Source organism: Pongo pygmaeus, chromosome 19 (genome assembly GCF_028885625.2).
Source record: "Pongo pygmaeus isolate AG05252 chromosome 19, NHGRI_mPonPyg2-v2.0_pri, whole genome shotgun sequence".
In the NCBI taxonomy this organism is placed as follows: Eukaryota; Metazoa; Chordata; class Mammalia; order Primates; family Hominidae; genus Pongo; species Pongo pygmaeus.
Genome location: NC_072392.2, coordinates 69041264 through 69062525, shown reverse-complemented (window position 1 = coordinate 69062525; position 21262 = coordinate 69041264). Strand labels below are relative to the sequence as shown.

General features: G+C 41.4%; 1 protein-coding gene across 2 annotated transcripts in view; it reads left to right on the top strand.

The window, feature by feature from the left end:
* KAT7 (lysine acetyltransferase 7) overlaps positions 1-20344 on the top strand; it is a 42775-nt gene extending 22431 nt beyond the window's left edge. The window contains exons 6-15 of one of the 2 annotated variants that reach the window (XM_054456536.2): positions 370-459; positions 2748-2846; positions 7045-7155; positions 9059-9250; positions 12594-12683; positions 12904-13044; positions 14467-14560; positions 17251-17397; positions 17944-18050; positions 18652-20344. In XM_054456536.2, coding sequence (XP_054312511.1) covers positions 370-459; positions 2748-2846; positions 7045-7155; positions 9059-9250; positions 12594-12683; positions 12904-13044; positions 14467-14560; positions 17251-17397; positions 17944-18050; positions 18652-18753 — 1173 coding nt within the window. In that variant the 3' untranslated portion in view covers positions 18754-20344. The remainder of the gene's footprint in view (positions 1-369; positions 460-2747; positions 2847-7044; positions 7156-9058; positions 9251-12593; positions 12684-12903; positions 13045-14466; positions 14561-17250; positions 17398-17943; positions 18051-18651) is intronic. The other variant, XM_054456537.2, reaches the window with a different exon arrangement.
* Positions 20345-21262: the final 918 nt, after the last annotated feature.

The following is a 21262-nucleotide window of genomic DNA, read 5'->3' as shown; positions in this document are numbered from 1 at the left end:
CAAACCCAGGTTATCTAATGTTTTCTTTGTACTTCCATACTCTATTCTTGCACTTCCTCATGCTTTTTTTAAAAAATTTATTGTACTTTGGGAAGAGTCCAGGCTCAGAGTCATCAGACATGATTAAAACCTTAGTGATCCCATCATTTAGCTGTGATCATTTCAACTTCTCTGATCCTGTTATTGGCTGAGAAGGCAGAATGTGAAGCTTGCCTTATCTTTTTCTTGCAGAGATTGTGACAATAAGTGTGAAGACCCTTTGAAAGTAAAGTACAACATAAATCCAAGGCGTTATCATTGTATTCTTATGCTTTAAGTAAACGTAGTCTTAGAAGCAGGTGGATTTATTGACGTTGTTGATGGTTGCAGGTGAGAGCACAGAGCCGGGATAAGCAGATAGAAGAAAGGATGCTGTCTCACAGGCAAGATGACAACAACAGGCATGCAACCAGGCACCAGGTATGGGCCTTGTTAAAGCGCTGGCCATTCATAGTTTGAGGTCCGTTTCTTGGATCTCCTCTATAATTGTCTTCAGGCATGTCTATGCCTCATTTCCTGTGGTATGTCTTCCAGACGTAAACTTAGAATCATGTTTGTTTTTCAAACAGTAAATTTTCACAAAACAAACACTTCTACCTCATAAATAAAGGAATCATGCTATCTACAGTAGTAGTAGTAGTAGTAGTAGTAGTAGCAGTAGTAGTTAGTAGATAATTCTGATTATTTGAAAGATTATACTTGCTGCTTCATTTCCTCACTTTGCATCCTTTAAGACTATTGTGGCTTGCTTTCAAACCTCTCCACTCTGCTAGCACCTTTCCAAGGCCACCAGTGGCTTTTCCTCAGCATTTGACACTTGCTGACTGTGTTATTTTTCTTCTACTTATCTCTTCTCTTGGTTTGTAGGGAGCATCCTGGCTTGGTCCTAATCCTCCTCCTGCCTCTCTGAACATTCCTGCCACATTGGTTCACTTAATTCCTTGTTCTTCCCTGAATGCCTTTGGTCTTCACTCTTCCTGTTTTCCTGCCTGGAATGCTATACCTGTACCAAGAAGAGATGGTATTTTCTTTCAAGGCCCGTGCAGTTCTCAGCTGTTGCAGGAATTTTTCCCAAATTCTCTCCCACCGTTAAGGAATTTCTTCCTTACGTATTCCCATTGTAGTGCTCTCAAAATGTTAGCCTTTGTGACATATTATATTTTGTTCATCATTTAGGTGTCTGTTTTTGCAGTTAGATTATAGGTGGATAGCAGAGATATATGGTGATGAGGAAGAAGTTTGACTTTGGAGCCAAACAGATGTGAATTTGAATACTGATTATTTAACTCCAGCTATGTTGTCCTGGGCAGGTCAACTAACCTATTTCTTTGTTAATAAGAAGAGGTGAATAATGCCTACCTGGCAGGGGAGTCAGCTAAATTATGTATGTAAAGTGCCTATACCCAGTGCTTGGCAGGTAAAAAGCACTCCATAAGTGGTAACTACACTTTTCTTCGTTGTCTATCTTGGGTTTAATTTAATTTAATTTAATTTAATTAATTTATGTTTTAGACAGAGTTTCACTCTTTTTGCCCCGGCTGGAGTGCAGTGGTGTGATCTCAGCTCACTGCAACCTCTGTCTCCCGGGTTCAAGTGATTCTCTTGCCTCAGTCTCCCAAGTAGCTGGGATTACAGGGGCACGCCACCACGTCCAGCTAATTTTTGTATTTTTAGTAGAGACAGGGTTTCACCATGTTGGCCAGGCTGGTCTTAAACTCCTGACCTCCAGTAATCCACCTGCCTTGGCCTCCCAAAGTGCTGGGATTATAGGCATGAGCCACCATGCCCAACCTTGGGTTTTATTCTTATTCAATTTTTCTATTTAAATTAATACATATAAATGAATTTTTGTACCACTGTTGATCAGATCAATAAGCATTAATTGGAAAACAGTAAGCATTCTATAAATGATTAGTTGCAATGATCTTAATTTTATTCTTGTTGCTTTGGTGGAGATGTCTATCCTTAGTTTGTGTTAATAGTAAAATAAGTTTGTATTCCTGAACCTATATTTAACTGGCAGTAAACGTGGTGGGGCGATGAGAACCTGATTTGGAATTTTTAAATTGCCATATTCATGAAAAAATTAGCTGGGCTTGGTGGTGTACACCTGTAGTCCCAGTTACATGGAAGGCTGAGGCAGGAGGATGGCTTGAGCACAGGAGGTGGAGGTTGCAGTGAGCCATGATCATGCCGCTGCATTTCAGCCTAGGCGACAGAGCGAGACCCTGCCTCAAAAATAATACAAATGAATAAAATAAAATTGCCATATGATTTGCAGTGTGGCTAGAAAATTTCTGGCATTGTTTTCTCTTTAAAATTTTTTAAATGTTTTGGTACCTTCTTCTTTTTTTGTTTTTGTGCCAGATTCTCACTCTGTCTCCCAGGCTGGAGTGCAGTGGCATGACTGGCTCACTGCAACCTCTGCCTCCCAGGTTCAGGTGATTCTCCCGCTCAGCCTCCCGAGTAGCTGGGGTTACAGGCATGCACCACCATGCCTGGCTAATTTTTGTATTTTTAGTAGAGATGAGGATTCACCATGTTGTCCAGGCTGGTCTTGAACTCCTGATCTCAGGTGGTCTGCCTGCCTTGGCCTCCCAAAGTGCTGAGATTACAGGCGTGAGCCACCGTGCCGGGCCTTGGCACTTTCATTTTGAAGCTTAGTTTTATAAGGAGTTTTCTCTCAGTTTTCTCCTTTTTCGTTTTAGGCACCAACGGAGAGGCAGCTTCGATATAAGGAAAAAGTGGCTGAACTCAGGAAGAAAAGAAATTCTGGACTGAGCAAAGAACAGAAAGAGAAATATATGGTGAGGGAAAGTTAAATATTTAATGAGCATGAACTCCTGCTATCACATTTGATTCCTTTTGCTTTCTGAGCTTCTGCCTTTCAGATTTGCCATTTAGTATTCTCTACATGTGAATACCAAGTGACTCTTCTATGGCACTTAGAGTTTATTTCATCCCCCAAAACTGAATTGTTGAGAGTGGAAACAGGAGGTCTTGGGAAAATGAAATTTAATTGGAATTTAAATTTAAAAAAATTTGATCCTCTAGTTGTTCATAAATTTTACTTTCACCTTAAAGGGTTAAATTTACCCGCTAGAACACATGCCATGGCACTGGAAGCATCTGTATGAAGAAAAATATTCAAGCTTAATAGTAGTCTGCTTATTTTAATGGAAAAATAGATTTCCTCCATGATTAAAAGGTATTAATTGGGTGAATATTCTATAATAGATCTTCTTGTAGTATTTTAACATTTTTTTCTAACTTTAGAAGTAATGTACATTTGTAAGAGAATTTAGAGTGATTAAGCAAAGTATATGGAAGAAAACAAATCCTACTACCTAAAAATAGCCACAGTTAGTGTTTTTGGATATATCCTAGCTTTTTCACAATCTCTTATTTACATAATTACCTTCTTACTGTATGTAGCACTTTGAATTCTGCCTTTTCACTTAAACATCTTTTTTTTTTTTTTGAGACAGTCGGCCAGGCTAGAGTGCAGTGGCACAATCTCGGCTCACTACAACCTCTGCCTCCTGGGCTCGAGTAATTCTCCTGCCTCAGCCTCCCGAGTAGCTAGGATTACAGACATGTGCCACCACGCCCAGCTAATTTTTGTATTTTTAGTAGAGATGGGGTTTCACCATGTTGGCCAGGCTGGTCTCGAACTCCTGACCTCAGGTAATCTGCCCACCTCGGCCTCCCAAAGTGTTGGGATTACAGGCGTGAGCCACCATGCCCGGCCTTAAACATCTTTTTTTAGGAAAAGATTTTATTATAAATGTATTAATACATGCTTACTACTGAAAATACCAAAAATATAGAAAAGAAACATTCCAATAAAAAAATTGTCTTTCAAGATACAAACCACTGCTTAACATTTTGATGTGTGTTCTTTCACAGTCTTTTTCTTTTTTTCTTTTTTTTTTTTTTGAGACAGAGTCTTGCTCTGTCACCAAGGCTGGAGTGCAGTGGTGCGATCTCGGCTCACTGTAACCTCCGCCTCCTGGGTTCAAGCAATTCTCTGCCTCAGCCTCCCAAGTAGCTGGGATTACAGGTGTCCACCACCACACCCGGCTAATTTTTGTATTTTTAGTAGAGACCGGGTTTCACCATGTTGGCCAGGCTGGTCTTGAACTCCTGACCTTGTGATCCACCCGCGTCGGCCTCCCGAAGTGCTGGGATTATAGGCATGAGCCACTGCACCCGGCCTTTTTTTTTTTTTTTTTTAAATATTTATTTATTTTAAATTTTAGATAAGGGTGTACATGTGCAGGTTTGTTACATAGATCTATTGTGTGATGCTAAGATTTAGGCTTCTGATGATCTTATCCTGTCACCCAAGTAGTGAACATAGTGATAGGTAGTTTTTCGACCCTTGTCCGCCTCCCCACTCTTGGAATCCTCAGTGTTTATTGTTCCCTTCTTTGTGTCCCTCTGTACCCACTGGTTAGCTCCCACTTATATGTGAGAACATGCTGTGTTTGGTTTTCTGTTTTTGTGTTAATTTGCTTAAGATAATGGCCTCCGGTTGCATCCATGTTGCTGCAAAGGACATGATTTCATTCTTTTTTATGGCTGCTCTTTTAGATTTTTTCTGACATTTTAGTTTTTTTCATAGAATTGGAATGTTTTCTTATTCAGCCATTAGGACAGATTCTTAAACATAGGGCATGTGAATACTTAGTCAGAGCATGGCTTCACTAAGGCAAAAATATGTCAGACTATGTATAGTTGACCCTTTGTATCCTTGGATTTTGTTCCTGTGGATTCAACCAACCACGGATTGGAAATATTCGGGGAAAAAAATGTGTGTTTGTACTGAACGTGTACAGACTTTTTCTTGTCATTATTTCTGAGATAGTAGTGTTAACAGCTATTTACATGGCATTGACATCACATTATAAGTAATCTAGAGATGATTTAAAGTATACTGCTGGATGTGCCCAGGTTATATGCAAATGTGATATCATTTACATAAGAGATTTGTGCATCCATGGATTTTGTTGTATGCAGGGAGGTTGGGGGGGCGTTCCTGGAACTGGTCCCCCAGGGATATCAAGAGATGACTGTATTTACTTTTCTTTTTTTTGAGGCGGAGTTTTTGAGACAGAGTCTCACTCTGTCACCCAGGCCGGAGTGCAGCAGTGGTGCAGTCGCAGCTCACTGCAACCTCTGCCTCCTGGGTTCTGGGTTCAAGCAATTCTCTTGCCTCAGCCTCCCGAGTAACTGGAATAATAGGTGTGGGCCACCACACCCAGCTGATATTCGTAATTTTAGTAGAGACAGGGTTTTATCATGTTGCCCAGGCGGGTCTCAAACTCCTGACCTCAAGTGATTTGCCCACTTCGGCCTCCCAAGGTGCTAGGATTACAGGTGTGAGCCACCACACCTGGCCTGTATTTACTTTTTTGACAGTCTTCACTGTCTTAAATGCTAATTTTATGAATACGTGGGCATAGGCCAATGTAAGATGGGTTGTGGGGTGAATTTGTAGTTAGACCTTTACACCAGACTGTGTTGGTTTGTACAGTGAGGGCTTCAGTAGTGGGCTATAGGGTTCCAGATTGTTTGCTTGCCCCAGTCTTGTTCACTGTTTCTATCTGCAAACTGGTTAGAAGGGTAATAAGACAATGATATCGTATATTGAGTGATTAGTGCTAGGCACTGTGGTTGTGATGTTCCTTTGATCTTTTAACAGTCCAGTATGATCGGTGATATTTCCCGTATTTTATATACAGGAAAACTAAGACTGAGAGAGGTAACTTGCCCAAAATCATACAGGTAGAAAGAGTGTCTGAAGTAAAAGTTCTTGAAATTTTTAACCTTAACAAACATCTGCTCTGCTTTTCAGTAATTTGGGATAGGTTATTAGGACCCAACCTCGTTGATTAAAATGCTGGCTAGGACTTTTTTCAAGCCTTTTTTTTTTTCCAGTGTTCCTCAAAATAGAAGAAATAACTAATGCTTAGAACCCAAATCTTAGATGATAGAGTCCAAATTTAAAAAGATTCACAGCAGATGGAATCAGATTAACCAGAAGAAATTTTAATAGGGATAAAGATACTGATGAATGGTGTCTTCATATGGTAATATGTGTGTGAAATCTATAATGTTTTCCTGGGATGAGCCATCCACTCCACTTAACTACCATTATCTCCTATTCTCTGGATGGGAGGTGGAGCCTACAACAGAGTGGGAAGGGCTAAAATCAAAGGCTTAAAAGGGAAGTTTCTTTTGTAGAATCTCTTTCCTGGAAAGGATTCTTGCAGTGACTGCCATGGTAAGATTGGGGAATTATTTAAGACTGGATTATTTTCATGCTTTTAATTTGCTATGACTTTTCCCTGTCGTATTCTTGCTTAATATTTAGTAAGTCATTTTTCTGTGCATGTGGACTGGAGTTTGAGGGTAGCACGCCTTTTGCAGACAGTGTAATGGTGGCTGGAGCAATTCAAGTGAAAGAAGTTACAAAGGACTGCTTCATCCAGCTGCCCCTGCCCCTCCCTTCCTGCAGATTTTCTTTTGAGTCTAAAATCTTAGACACTAAGGCTTAGAGAATCTGGTTTTTGTTTGTTTTGTTTTTAAATCGGGGAGTATCCACCAAAGCTCCTTCCAAATCTCAGGATTCTGGGAATTTGTAGTGTCTCTGGGTTTGTTGTACTTTATTTATTTGTACTGTCATGTACATTTTTACATGAAGGAATGGAGGCATAGCGTTCTGATCCACAAAGTGTATCTTTTCAGAGATAGAAGAATGAAGCTCCCTTCTGGAGGTGTGGGAGCATTTCCTCTCCAGATTCACCGGGGTGGGTAGTGGGAGTCTTGTGGCATTAACCTGATAAGTAGTATGTCTTGTGCTCAATCCCTAGCACCTAGTATGTAGGCACTAAATAAATAGCTTATGGTTGTGTGGTTTGCATGGATTGAAATGAAATAGATTAAAAAGTTCTTAGAAGCAGAGAGTATCAGAGTATCATGCTCTGGTTATTTTCCTAGGAACACAGACAGACCTATGGGAACACACGGGAACCTCTTTTAGAAAACCTGACAAGCGAGTATGACTTGGATCTTTTCCGAAGAGCACAAGCCCGGGCTTCAGAGGATTTGGTGAGTATTAAAACCTCCAAACTGAAGGCCACTTGTGAAAGGTGCTTAGAATTGCCAGGAAAAATGATTGCAAATCAGTTTGATGGGAATTAAATGTACCTTGCTTCTGGAATCTCCCTGTCTCCCAGCTGTCCCTTTTTGGAGACTAGCCTTCCCTTTCAGATTTAAAACGAATCACCCCTCTTCCCTTCCTTTTTTTATTCCCTCCTTTCCACCCCAGCTCCCGGAAGTGCCAGTTTGGCTAGAGCTGATGAGGCTGGATAAAACCATAGGCGCCCCTTTGTCTCAGCTGGACAATTTGCAATTCTGAGAACCTGTAGCCTAGGAGAGACTCATCTCTGTTGTTTTCTTAATCCCAACAGGAACTCCCCTTTTGCTAGGTTTCCTCTGCAGTAAGAATGAAAATAACAGTGAAGAGGAGTAATGGAAAAGGCTGTTGTCAGATGTTTTAGAATTAATCTTTGACACAGCCAAGTTTGATACATTGGTTTTCCATTCTGATATTTATTTAGAGCTAGTTTATACTGAGTTGCTGTCCTAGGCAGAATTTTTAACAACTTTGCTTGAAGAAAATTCTGGTGATTGAGTTTACCTCTGATATAACAGATTAAATGTGTTCAGGGAAGCTCAGTTTTAAAGTAAATCTCATCTTCACCCCCTTCCCCCTTGTATTAAGAAAAAAAATTGTATCAAATACTAGACTTGTTGAAAACTTGGCGGAGGCAGGGTTTGCTGGCTACCCTTGGCTGGGATGGGCTGTTACTGCTGCTGGTTTTCTCTATCCTATTCTGGCATGGAGCATTTCGTGGGCTAGCCTTTCACAACTTTACACCTGGTTATGCTTACAAAGTATAATACTTGAGGAGCCACTGAATGGAGATGGATATCCGAATTTTTTTTTTTTTCCTGAGACAGGTTTTGCTCTGTTGCCCAAACTGGAGTGCAGTGGTGCCATCATGGCTCACTGCAGCCTTGACCTTCAGTGCTCAAGCGATTCTCCCACGTCAGCCTCCTGAGTAGCTGGGACTACAGGCATGCCACTACACCCAGCCCAGAAATATTTTCTGCCTTCTAGAGTTTAGATTCTAGAATTATCATGCACATTTCAAAAATATTTTTTAAAGGGCCTACTTTTTTTTCTAAGTGACCATTGTGGATGTATTTCACGGAGATTCATATAGCTTTATAAAAGCTTCTGCAGATAAGTAAGGCGATTCTAAATCAAGTTTTTTGTTTAGTTTTAGAATACTTTATAAGGGTGGGGAGTTTGTATCTGTGATGATTTTCTTTATAATTCAGTTTGGTCTAGGCTGATAAAAATGAAGTTTCCAAGGTCTCATTCTGGTGAGGCCCAGAATGTGGGAGGTAGCAGAGAAACCTCTCTTTTGAGACCTGTGCTCTGGGCAGTATGGGTAGTTAAAGTTTTCTGTATGCCTGTGTGATTTTTCATGTAGCTCTCTTTAGTGTAAATTCTCATGGGTAGAAGCCAAATCTGTCTGATTTTTTCATAGCCTAGTGTGGTGGCATGCACACACGCTTTTAAAAACAAAGATAATATTTATTTTTTAAAAAAGGAGTCTTGCTCTGTCTCTCAGGCTGGAGTGCAGTAGTGCGATCTCAGTTCACCGCAGCCTCTGCCTCTTGGGTTCAAGCGATTCTTCTGCCTCAGCCTCCCAAGTAGCTGGGATTACAATTGTTTGCCACCACACCTTGCTAATTGTTGTATTTTTAGTAGAGATGGGGTTTTGCCATTTCGGCCAGGCTGGTCTCGAACTCCTGGCCTTAAGTGATCTGCCTGCCTCAGGCTCCCAAAGTGTTGGGATTACAGGAGCCACTGTGCCCTGCCTGAAAGCAAAGATAATAAATTCTGATCCTCCTTTGACTTTTGATTTCTTGGCAATAGGAGAAGTTAAGGCTGCAAGGCCAAATCACAGAGGGAAGCAACATGATTAAAACAATTGCTTTTGGCCGCTATGAGCTTGATACCTGGTACCATTCTCCATATCCTGAAGAATATGCACGGCTGGGACGTCTCTATATGTGTGAATTCTGTTTAAAATATATGAAGAGCCAAACGATACTCCGCCGGCACATGGTGAGTTGTCTTGGGTTCCTCTGCCTTGACCATGATGGCAATAAGCTGTAGGGTCTCTAGATTTTGCCATAGCGATGGTATCTGTTCAGGCACCTTCTCAGTGGTCCTCAGTAGTGGGATGAAGGCATAGGAAATGGCAGGCCACAGCTTAAGGCGGGGTGTAGAGCCTGAGGTATGGCTTGTGCTGGGTGCCACCCAAAGCAGCTGAGGGCCCGTACCCACATCCTGTCATGTACATCTTCCTGTCTTTTGTTCTTGCTGCCTACTCCTCTTCATTTCCTCCTTGGAATATGAATTACCTCTGCCCACAGGTTTTGTGTGTCCCAAACTAGATGAAAATACAGACTTCATTAGGCACAGCAGAGACAGCATGGCTCACCTTCATATCCCTAGCGACTAGTGTGGACAACTGATGCCCAAGAAATATATGTTGAATGGGTACTTATTAATACTTAAGAGTGATCAGCTTGTGACAGATTATGAAAGTAGCAGAATGTGTCTTTTGGTGCCTTCCCCTCTTTTTCCTAATAAAACAGGTATAAGGAGTTGAATCTGTTATTGTTGACAAATAGGTTTACTAGATTTTTTGCAGCTTCAAAAAAAAAAGCCATTTTTCCCCCCTCTGTTACGGAATAAGCTTTGTCTTAAGGGGAATTTCTGCCATGGAGCAAGGATGTGGAACAGGGGAAGGAGTAGAGGTTAGATTAGCCTTTCAGCCAGAGAAGCCTTTTTCTTGTGTTTTTTTTTTGAGATGGAGTCTTGCTCTGTTGCCCAGGCTGGAGTGCAGTGGCGCGATCTTGGCTCACTGCAACCTCCGCCTCCCAGATTCAAACGATTCTCCTGCCTCAGCCTCCTGAGTACCTGGGACTACAGTCGCACGCCACCACACCTGGCTGATTTTTGTATTTTTAGTAGAGACAGGGTTTCACCATGTTGGCCAGGATGGTCTTGATCTGACCTCATGATCCACCCACCTCAGCTTCCCAAAGTTCTGGGATTACAGGCATGAGCCACCGTGCCCAGCCCTTGTTCTCATAATCACAATATAATTGTGGCTCTAAGGCCTCTGGGGTGTCTGTTTTTCCTTCCCCTTCCTTTTTTATTTCCCAGGATTTCCATATGTTGAGCATCTATGACCCAGGCTTCCTGTGATTTCTGTCATTATACTCCTCTCCCCAGTTTGGTTGGTGATACTGCTTTTTTATGTTCCCAGTTCAGGAGCATGTGGTCTGTAGGTTCAGGGCCCAGTACTGTTGCTTTGACTCAGGTTCTCCAGGCCCTGGCACACTTGACTGCATGGGGCTAGAGTCATGGAGGGGAGATGATTGGTGGCGATTGGTAGAAATATCAGTGCACAGGAAATAATGGGGTCAGAAGGAGGGGCACTGACACAGATGGCAGTCCGTGGAGATAAAGTAAAATGATTTTACTATGTGAAAGCAGGTATTTTTATTGATGTGAACTGCTTACCATTTATGCCTTTTTTCCTTTTTGTTTCTGGTTGTTGAGTGACACTAACCAATGAAATAGCCAAAAGGGCAAGAAATAGTAATAGAAGGAGAAAACAAAGAGCCTAAATAAATCTGAGAATCAAATAAACATTCTGAATATTTGAAAATCTTCCATATTACATGATATAAAAATCAGATTTCAGGAAATACCTATTTTATTCCATGCCTGTTCTTATTCCCGTTGCTTCAAGTGTGATCACTGAAATGAAATGGCCTTCCTTTGGCTTGGCTTCTGTTTCTAAACAAATAATAATTGTTACATGAGTTTGGTTATTGTTGGGAAGAGCCAGCGTGAGTAAAGGGGTAGAGATAGGAACAAACTATAGATGGAATTTTCTTGGATGGATTCCAGTTAATAAATATTTGGATTTACATATGACAAATTGGTACATGCTTCTTGAGTTGACAAAAAGAGTTGCAGTAAAATTGCTTAATAGAAAGTGTTTCATGGGCCAGGTGCGGTGGCTCATACCTGTAATCCCAGCACTTTGAGAGGCTGAAGTGGGAGGGTTGCTTGAGGCCAGGAATTTGAGACCAGCCTGGGTAAAATAGTGAGACTCTGTTGCTTCAAAAACCGTTTTAAAAATTAACTAACCAGGCATGGCGCCATGCGCCTATAATCTTAGCTACATGGGAGGATCTTTTGAGCCCAGGAGTTCGAGGCTGCATTGAGCTATGATTGTGCTATTTCAGCCTGGGTGACAGAGTGACACCCTATCTCAAAAAAAAAAAAAAAAAAAAAAAAAATTATATGTCTATACTTTTTAAACACTTTTTTCTTTTTTTCTTTTTTTTTTTGAGACAGAGTTTCTCTCTTCACTTAGGCTGGAGTGCAGTGGTGCAATGTTGGCTCACTGCAGCCTCCACCTCCCGGATTCTTCTGCCTCAGCCTCCAGAGTAGCTGGGATTGCAGGCCCCCGCCACCACACCTGGCTAATTTTTGTATTTTTAGTAGAGACGGGGTTTCACCATGTTGGCCAGGCTGCTCTCAAACTCCTGACCTCAGGTGATCTACCCACTTCATCCTCCCAAAGTGCTGGGATTACAGGCGTGAGCCACCGCACCAGGCCTTAAACATTTTAAAATGTAAACCTTTTAAAGAATTCACCTAACAGCAGATGGCTGGCTGGCTGCCTGCATTAAAACAATTAGCACTTGAGGGTGAGGAAAAGGGGGTACTTTGTGCTCCCTTGTGGCCAAGTGACCCTAGCTTCCTGCTGCTCAGCTAGACTGCTTGCCTTTTTTTTTTTTTTTTTTTTCCCCCCCTTTTTTGCCACAGGACTTTCTCTTAATTTCCTTATATAACAAAGGGAATGCACTTGCAGGGGAGAAGGGCAGACAGGTAGTGGTACATGGTTTTTATCATTGTGTGAGTGGGTTTTCTCATCTGAACAAAGAAGGCCATCATGGTTAGGTGGTAATGAGAAGTTATGGATAAAGGTGAGAGTAAAGTACTTAGCCACCCTAAGCTGCTGGAAATAAGCTGCTTAAGAATTTCCTGTTGGCTTGAGGCATTTGGTAATAAGCAAGCGTATTGTTATTTATTTGGCCTTTATGTAGTGGGTGATTTTAATCTCCTGGGCTAAAGCAGTGCCAGAATGTAATCCAGAATACTTGTTCCAGATTGCTATAAAAGTGTCATAAATATATTCAAATGACTTTGGAAGCCTTTGTTTTATGGAAAAAAATCTCTGTTTTGCTGTATGTTCTCAGCTTGTCCAACTGTCCTGTAGCTCAGTTAACCACATTTGACCTATCATTCCTTTTCCCTTTTGAGGAGCAGTCTTGTTGGGAGGCTTTGGTTCCCTCATGTGAATTTCATTGTCTTGCAGGCCAAATGTGTGTGGAAACACCCACCTGGTGATGAGATATATCGCAAAGGTTCAATCTCTGTGTTTGAAGTGGATGGCAAGAAAAACAAGGTAAAAAGTGGTGACTTTAGAAAGGAGTTGTAATGTATATTCACAGGTTTCAGAAGGCATGTGTTTTTTCTCCATCACACCTTGTGAAGGACATAGAACTCTTCTTTAGCCAAAATACACGATGTGTTTCATTAATAATTATGGTATGTTTGTGAATTTTAGACCTTTATCTGTTTAGGAATCAGTGGCCCACACATGAACTCTGTTTCTTTGCTTCCAGATCTACTGCCAAAACCTGTGCCTGTTGGCCAAACTTTTTCTGGACCACAAGACATTATATTATGATGTGGAGCCCTTCCTGTTCTATGTTATGACAGAGGCGGACAACACTGGCTGTCACCTGATTGGATATTTTTCCAAGGTAAGCAGGATCTGGAGATTAAGAAGCCAATGGCCAGAGCAGGGTGATCCATGTTCGCAATTGGGGGCTCAAATCACTGACACGAAGAAGCTGTACTCTGGGCAATGATGACACCCCTTCCTTAAATTAAAAAAAAAAAAAAAAAAGGCAAACCCATGTATCAAAGATTGTTTATGAAAATGCAGTTTTTATTAAAAGCTTCTGGTTCATTCATTTCTAGAATTGTGAACTGGAGCTGCCTATTAATAACTGGCCAGAGCCCTCCCTAGTAACCCACAAGCCCACATCTTGTAGTCAAACCAATTCTGCTGGCTTTGCCTGCCTCTATGTTATTAGCTGAAAACCAGGAATATACTCCTTTTGCCTGATTGTTTAGCTGGGCTCCTTCTAGCACACACAGTCCCTTCAGTGATAACACTACTGCGCCTTTTAAAGATCCAAGGCCAGATTTTTTTTTTTTTTTTTGGACAGAGTCTCACTCTGTTGCCCAGGCTGGAGTACAGAGGTATGATCTTGACTCACTGCACCCTCTGCCTCCCAGGTTCAAGTGACCCTCCTGCCTCAGCCTCCTGAGTAGCTGGGATAACAGGCACCTGCCACCATGCCCAGCTAATTTTTTGTGTGATTTTAGTAGAGATGGTGTTTTACCATGTGGGCCAGGCTGGTCTCGAACTCCTGACCTCAAGTAATCCACTCGCCTTAGCCTCCCAAAGTGCTGGGATTACAGGTGTGAGCCATTGCACTTGGCCCAAGTCATAAAAGTTTATGACTTTTAGTATAACAACTTTATTGAAATATAATTCATATACCATAAATTCACGCACTGAAAGGGTACAATTTAGTGGTTTATAGTGTATTCACAGAGTTGTGCAATCAACCCAGTTTGCATTATCCTGAGAAGAAATTGTTAGCAATCACTCCTATTTCTACTCAGTCCCTCTCAGTCCTTCTGTCTCTATAAATTTCCTTATTTTGGACATTTCCTGCAAGTGGAATCACACATTTTGATTTGATTCAATGTGATTTTTTTTTTTAAATCCCTTTGCAGAATGGGGACTTACAGTGTTGTTGCCTTCCCTTCTCTTCCAGTAGGCAGCTCCTTTTCAAAAATTGCATTTAAAGTGGGCTTCTATATACTGAGTCAGCAGTCTTAACCTTCTTGCCCTGCTCTGTGGCTGTCAGGAACCCAGAATCAGCCCCCTTAAAATGAGACTGGAGGTCTCAGCTAGGGAAATCCTGGGATGATTAATGGCTTTGGCCATGATAAAGGGTGTGGTTATAACAGCTGTGAGCCTGGCAGCCACTCCTTGGGACTGGTTAGCCAGATGTTTTGCAAGCAGCCTTATTTTGCATCTGTGGAAGTGCTGAAACCTTTGGTTTCAAATCCTCATGACGTGTTCATCTGTTTGCTCTTGATTTTAGGAAAAGAATTCATTCCTCAACTACAACGTATCCTGTATCCTTACTATGCCTCAGTACATGAGACAGGGCTATGGCAAGATGCTTATTGATTTCAGTAAGTGAAACTGCTAAGTCATTAGTTCCACAAGGCAGGGACCATGTGAATATTGTTTGTCTTTTTGTCCTGTGGTCTCTGCAATTCCTGGAATGTAGTGGAGGTACATGGATATTTAGTAAATGAATGAACAAGTAGGAAAAACGTGAACATTGTCTTTCTGCCTGATACACATTGAACATTGAAGGAGTACAGGACTCCTCCTTAATGAGTAGGAGGTACAGAGGATGATAAAGTAAGCTCTTTAGGATTATCTCAGTTTGAGACTTTTAAACAGCACATTACATGCATGAGGCTTAAAATCTGTTCCTTGATGCTAGGGATTTCACTTTTGTAGGGACTTGTCTAGAGGTAATCCATGTACCCAGTGGACCCTTTGCATAATATACTCTGCCCTCATTAATTGTGGATTCTGTGTTTGTGAATTTGCTTACTCACTAAATTTTATTTGTAACCCCAAAATCAATCTTAACATTTTTGTGGTCATTCGTGAACATGCGCAGAGCAGCAAAAAGTAAGAGTCATGGATGCACACATTCCCAGCTGACTTCAGAGTTTTCAGCTCGTATACTGTAAACAAGTTCATTTTCAGTCTGGGAATGCCACACGGTTTTGGCCTTCTGTTGATTTTAAATGGCCCCTATGAGTAGTACTGATGTGTCTGGTGTTCCTAATCTCAGGAACACCTAGATAGCTTTTTTCAGGTGAATTAGAGAGTTGCTGGCAGTGAGTTCAATGTTAATGATACCAACAGTGTATATTAAATAAGGCATTTTTAAACAGAAACATAAAATAAGGTTATGTATTGATGGTTGACCAATATGTGACCAGAGGCTTGCAGGAACCTAACCCTCCCTGTATTTCCCCTAGGAGTAGTGGTTCAATATTCACTAATTCAGGTTCTCAGTGACTTTATAAAACATAACTGCTGTGAATAACAAGACTCCACTGTGTGTTATTCTATATTTGATGTCCACTGTCATAGGACAGGGTATATTGTAATCAAAATTGGAATTCCTAGAATTAGCCTTCCAAGCCTTCTTTCTTTCTTTTTTTTTTTGAGGCGGAATTTTGCTCTTGTTGCCCAGTTTGGAGCACAATGGCCCGATCTTGGCTCACTGCAACCTCCATCGCCCGGGTTCAGGCGATTCTCCTGCCTCAGCCTCCCGAGTAGCTGGGATTACAGGCATGTGCCACCACGCCCAGCTAATTTTGTATTTTTTTCGTGGAGACGGAGTTTCTCCATGTTGGTCAGGCTGGTCTCGAACTCCCGACCTCAGGTGATCCACCCACCTCAGCCTCCCAGAGTGCTGGAATTACAGGCGTGAGCCACCGTGCCCGGCCACCTTCTTTCATTTTTAAGTCACCTGAGAAGAGATGAACTGGGAAGTGACATAAGAGGGGAACTATATATCTTTGGAATAGGTAACACTGTTCTTATAAACTTGATTTTATAGAAATTTTTAAGCATTAACAAAAGTATAATAAACCCTTCTATACCCATCACTCAGCTTCAATAATTACCATTTTTTGGGGGGCTAATCTTGTTTTACCTACATTTTCACTTGCCGTTATTTTGATATCTCTAAAAGATAAGGTCTATTACACCTTAAAAAAAAAAGTCCTTCATGTCATAAATTGTGATATTCAAATTTCCTTGGTGTGATTTTGTTCTTTGTTTTATTTTTATTTTTTTAATACTCAGATCCAGGTAAACTTGATAGTGGGATTGAGAAATATGGCTCATAATTCACTTTTAGTCTAAAACTTTCCACTCCCATCTTTTTTTTCTTGCTGTGTTTTTGTTGAAGAAAGCAGGTTAGTTGTCTAAAAGGGTTCCCCAGATTATGAACTTTGCAGATTGCATCTCCATAGTGTTGTTTTGTATATTTTGTATAAATTGAATGTTAGGTGTTTAGACTTTACAACTAGAGGCTTCATCATTTGGATTTTTTACACCCTGCACTATCTTATAGGTGGTACTGAGCTAATCTGTTCTTACATTCAAAGATTTAAAAAATATTAAAAAACTAGGTAAGGAAGTGGCTTCACATTTTTGTTTCCTGTCTCCCTTGTTTCCAACACACACCTACAGAGATTCATTATTATCAAAATGATTAATAGTGAAGCCTTCCAGAGTTCTTTTAGTGCCTATTACAGTAGTGCCCTCCTTATCTGCCATTTCACTTTCTGCAGTTTCAATTACCTGTAGTCAACTGCGGTCTAAAAATAGGTGAGTACAGTACAATAAGATATTTTGAGAGACAGACAACCTTCTCATAACTTTTATTACAGTATATTGTTATAATTGTTCTGTTTTACTATTACTCTCTTCCTGTTCCTAATTTATAAGTTAAACTATAGCATAGGTATGTATTGATAGGAAAATACATAGTATGTATAGGATTTGGTACTATCCACAGTTTTGGGCCTCCACTGGGAGTTTTGGAACACATTCCCTGTGAATAAGAGGGGACTCCTGTGTCATGTAAATGCAAATACACATTCTTCCCCTTTTGTTTATACAAAGGCAGTACACTATACTTAACCACACAGTATTCCATTGAATGACTAAATCCTAATGGAGTGGACTGTGCTTCTTAAACCTTCTTCCATGTTGGCACACTGTTTTTTGCTATTAGGATAAGATCGAGTGTTGCTAGAAAAAGTCTGTATTTGTTCCCTGGCAGGTTATTTGCTTTCCAAAGTCGAAGAAAAAGTTGGCTCCCCAGAACGTCCACTCTCAGATCTGGGGCTTATAAGCTATCGCAGTTATTGGAAAGAAGTACTTCTCCGCTACCTGCATAATTTCCAAGGCAAAGAGATTTCTATCAAAGGTTGGTTTTTGACTCCTTGGAATGGTTGATTGTTACCCAAGAAGTTAACTTCACTGGGTATTGTGTTTCCCCTGAATGTGAGAATGGAAGGCCCACTGAATATGGACCACTGCAGAGACCCTCACTAAAGTTGCCTAGGAGTCCAAAGCATTTGGCCCCTGGGAATGGTTATTAATTGGCTTCTCAAATCCAGAGTTGCCAACACTTTAATTCTTATAAAAGTCAAGAAGTAAAACTTCAGATCTTTTGGTTCATCTTTCTGAGAAAGACATCCCTGTGTATTCATGCAAGGGTGGAACAGTTTAGTTTGATCTATATTTCATCCTGATTTCTAAGGGGCCAAGAGTAGCTTCTTACTGTAATATCCTTCTGTAGTTATTTGGACTGGTCAAATGAATACTTTGTAAACTCCTTCTAAACAGATTGGGTTGAGTACAGAAGATTCTGTCCATTTGGATTTCTTTTAAGGGAAAGTAGACCTTGGTTGGGGGCAAAGGGGTGGGAACCTGCACTTTGGCCAGGTTGTCAGTACCTCTTCTTTTTCAGAAATCAGTCAGGAGACAGCTGTGAATCCTGTGGACATTGTCAGCACTCTGCAAGCCCTTCAGATGCTCAAGTACTGGAAGGGAAAACACCTAGTTTTAAAGAGACAGGTAAGGTTTTCATCAGGGGTTTGCTCATTGCTGGATGTCCTTCAAGGCTTAGCAGAGCAAAGTAGGGGCCTTAAGACTCAAGAGAACCTTCCCTTAAAGGAGTTGGGCTACACGCCCCTTTTGCTGGCTCTCATTTCTGTAGCTGGCAGTGATGTCTGTGTTGCCTTATCCTTATCAGAAGGTTTTGGTAAGCTCCTGTCTCAAATTTGGATGACACAAGTTAAGCAGCTCCAGTTAAGCAGCTTTATGTTGTACAGCATTTCTGTCATTTGATGTTTTTCTTAGATGGGAGGAAATTGCCCATCTGTAGAGGAATCTTCACAAATGCTGTCTCAACTCATACTCACTTGTAATTTTTTAAATTATTTCATACATACAATAAAGGTCAGTGAGTGATGATTTTCATTTCTCACTGAGGGTAAAGTAGGAAGAATGGATTAGATAGGAAAGCAGTTTATAAGTCAAAATATAGTATTTTTTTGATACCCTAATATGTTGTTAAACCTTTGCAATTCCTTCTTGGCAGTTAGTTATTTTGGAATCTATGTAAAGGCACTTGAGTTGAAAGTATATAATCCTTTTTTCCATTGTTCTCCCTCAGGACCTGATTGATGAGTGGATAGCCAAGGAGGCCAAAAGGTCCAACTCCAATAAAACCATGGATCCCAGCTGCTTAAAATGGACCCCTCCCAAGGGCACTTAAAGTGACCTGTCATTCCGAGCCAGCGAACCCCAGCAGTAGGAATCCGTACCCTAGGGATCTGTCTGTCATTTCTGTTGCTCTTGTGATTGGCAAGTACAGTATCCTTTGGGAAGGCCATCCCCCTCAGGACTGTCCTGGCTCCGACCTTTGTGTACACTGCAGACGCTGGTTCTGAGGAACTGTTGTTTCGGCCTCAGTGAGGTTGCCTGGATGGGATCTGTATTAGACTTGAGTGCAGGTCTCTCAGCACTGACCCAAGGAGTTCTGTTATGGTACTGTACCTGTCCAGTCACTGGTTCTCTCCTCATGTCCTCTTGCCCCATGAGGTTGTGTTGTGTCTTCTAAGCGTGGTACTAGTGCTTGCCACCTGGTCACCAGACCTCCAAATATGGCTGCCACCACCAGGACCTTTCCAGTTACTCCTTATATGTGTGTTCTATGGAGGGGCAGGGAAAAGTTGGCACTTGTGAGTGTGTGTGGATTGGCAGGGGTTCCATTCACTTTGGGTTCCATCTTGCTTTAAATTTCTTTCCTTCATTTTGATTAAGAGACCTTTTTTTGATCTGTATTGGGCTAACCAGAGCCAAATACTTTTGAAGAGTTTCCCAGGGACTAGTCATGGTAATAACATATAATTGATCTGTATGAGATGGAGAGAAGAATGAAGGGGTGGTGGTTCTGGGTTTGATTTGAGTTCACCTGTGGGCAGTGGGCAGTGTCCTGGTGAAAGGGAGCGGATACTACTTTTTGCCTCACTGTAAAGTACTCACTAGTAAATATTTCCTTCTCTCTTTACTCCCACTTTTTACGTTTGCAGGTGCCAAAAGTAATGTCCACTTCTCCCTTTCATGCTGCATATTAACTGGTTAATTATACTGCAGAAACCTTTTCACCTCCACTAGTCTGATACAGTACATCTGTACTTCCATATACCTTGCACTGATTTTGTCTGAATGCCCTGGGAGAAGTTGAAAATGATTGAAAGTGACTTCCGTATCTCAGCCCATGACTCAGCAAGGCAGAATGGCCACCCCTGCCAAGGTTTGCTTCTCTTTTCAACAGTGCCTCACCCTCCCTCTAGGATTAAAGTGCTTCTGCCCTTCCACGAACTTCTCCTCCATTTCCTTTTTGGGATTTGTCACCATCCTTCTATTCTCTGGTCTTCTATTTTTGGTGTTGTTCAAGTGAAGGAAGAGATGTTCCCTCTAATTTCTCTCTAGCCCATTATAACCTGCTATCTTGGGGCAACTTTTGATGTATGACATGTCACCCTTCCCAACTTGGTCTCCTCCAACATGCTGTCTTCATGTGGAGCCCTCACCACAATCCCTGACTCCGGTCATTTGTGCCTTTCTCTTGTCATCTCTGTACACTACTTATATTCACTGTGGGTTGGGGGAGCTAATTTTAAGCATGTTCAGTGGCAGCTCCCCTCCAGTTTCAGTGTCACTGTTAAAATTTATCCAAAAGCAACTTCACTAGGGGTTTTCTTAAGGGATAAAGGCCTTTTACAGAAGCTAAACCCTTCCCCACATGTGGTAGAATGTGCTCTTCTATATCTACTCCTCAATAAAGCATGTTCTCTGCTCAAGTCTGTTTCATCTGGGGGCTCTCATTTATATATGAAAATGATGCACACGATCTGCTACTAATAGTAAATGCACTTGGGATTTGCTTTCCCTAGCAGTAAACTGTTGAGGGATGTGGTTTGTGGCTATGGAATGTTTTCTCTGTGATACAGGCTGTAAAGATCAAGGGAGTGCTCACTCTGAACTTCTCTAGATGGTGGCACAAATTTGATCTGCCTCAATTTGGTTCCAGCTAATCAGTATACGTAGTAATGATTAGTATTACCCATTCTTTCACTAAGTGCCATTTTCCACTGATTTTAGGGGCAAAGGAACCAATAAGAAATTAGGATATATGGGGGTACAGTTGATGCCTGTGGGAGATGGGAACAGATATCCCTTCTCATCTCCAAGCTCGTTCACCAGTATTGAGCAGTGTCACCTCTAATTATTGACTCTCTCCCAGGTTGAAATGATTCTTTTTGAAAATAGCTGCATTTTCCTGTAAGATATACCCAGCACAGGAAAAGGGTGGCTGAGCACTAACATCCATATGGTGGAAAGGAGGAGGCTGGGAATTGTATGTGCTGGAATGGTTTCACTCACTGTGGCCAGTAGTGGTGAGAACCCATACAAGCTGAAGTTTTTTGCACAGTCCTGATCCCAGGTCTCCACTCGCTTTGCCATCCCACTTTACTCACTGAAAAATAAAAGGATTTATTATCTCATTTAAACCACCACAGGTGTGGGAACAGAGTTTCACTTCCCTTGGCAAGTTTGAGTGAGACTATCCCATTTCACTCCCTCTTTTTTTTTTTTTGAGTTGGAGTTTGGCTCTGTCGCCCAGGTTGGAGTGCAGTGGCGTGATCTTGGCTCACAAACTCCGCCTCCCGGGTTCAAGTGGTTCTTCTGTCTCAGCCTTCTGAGTAGCTGGGATTACA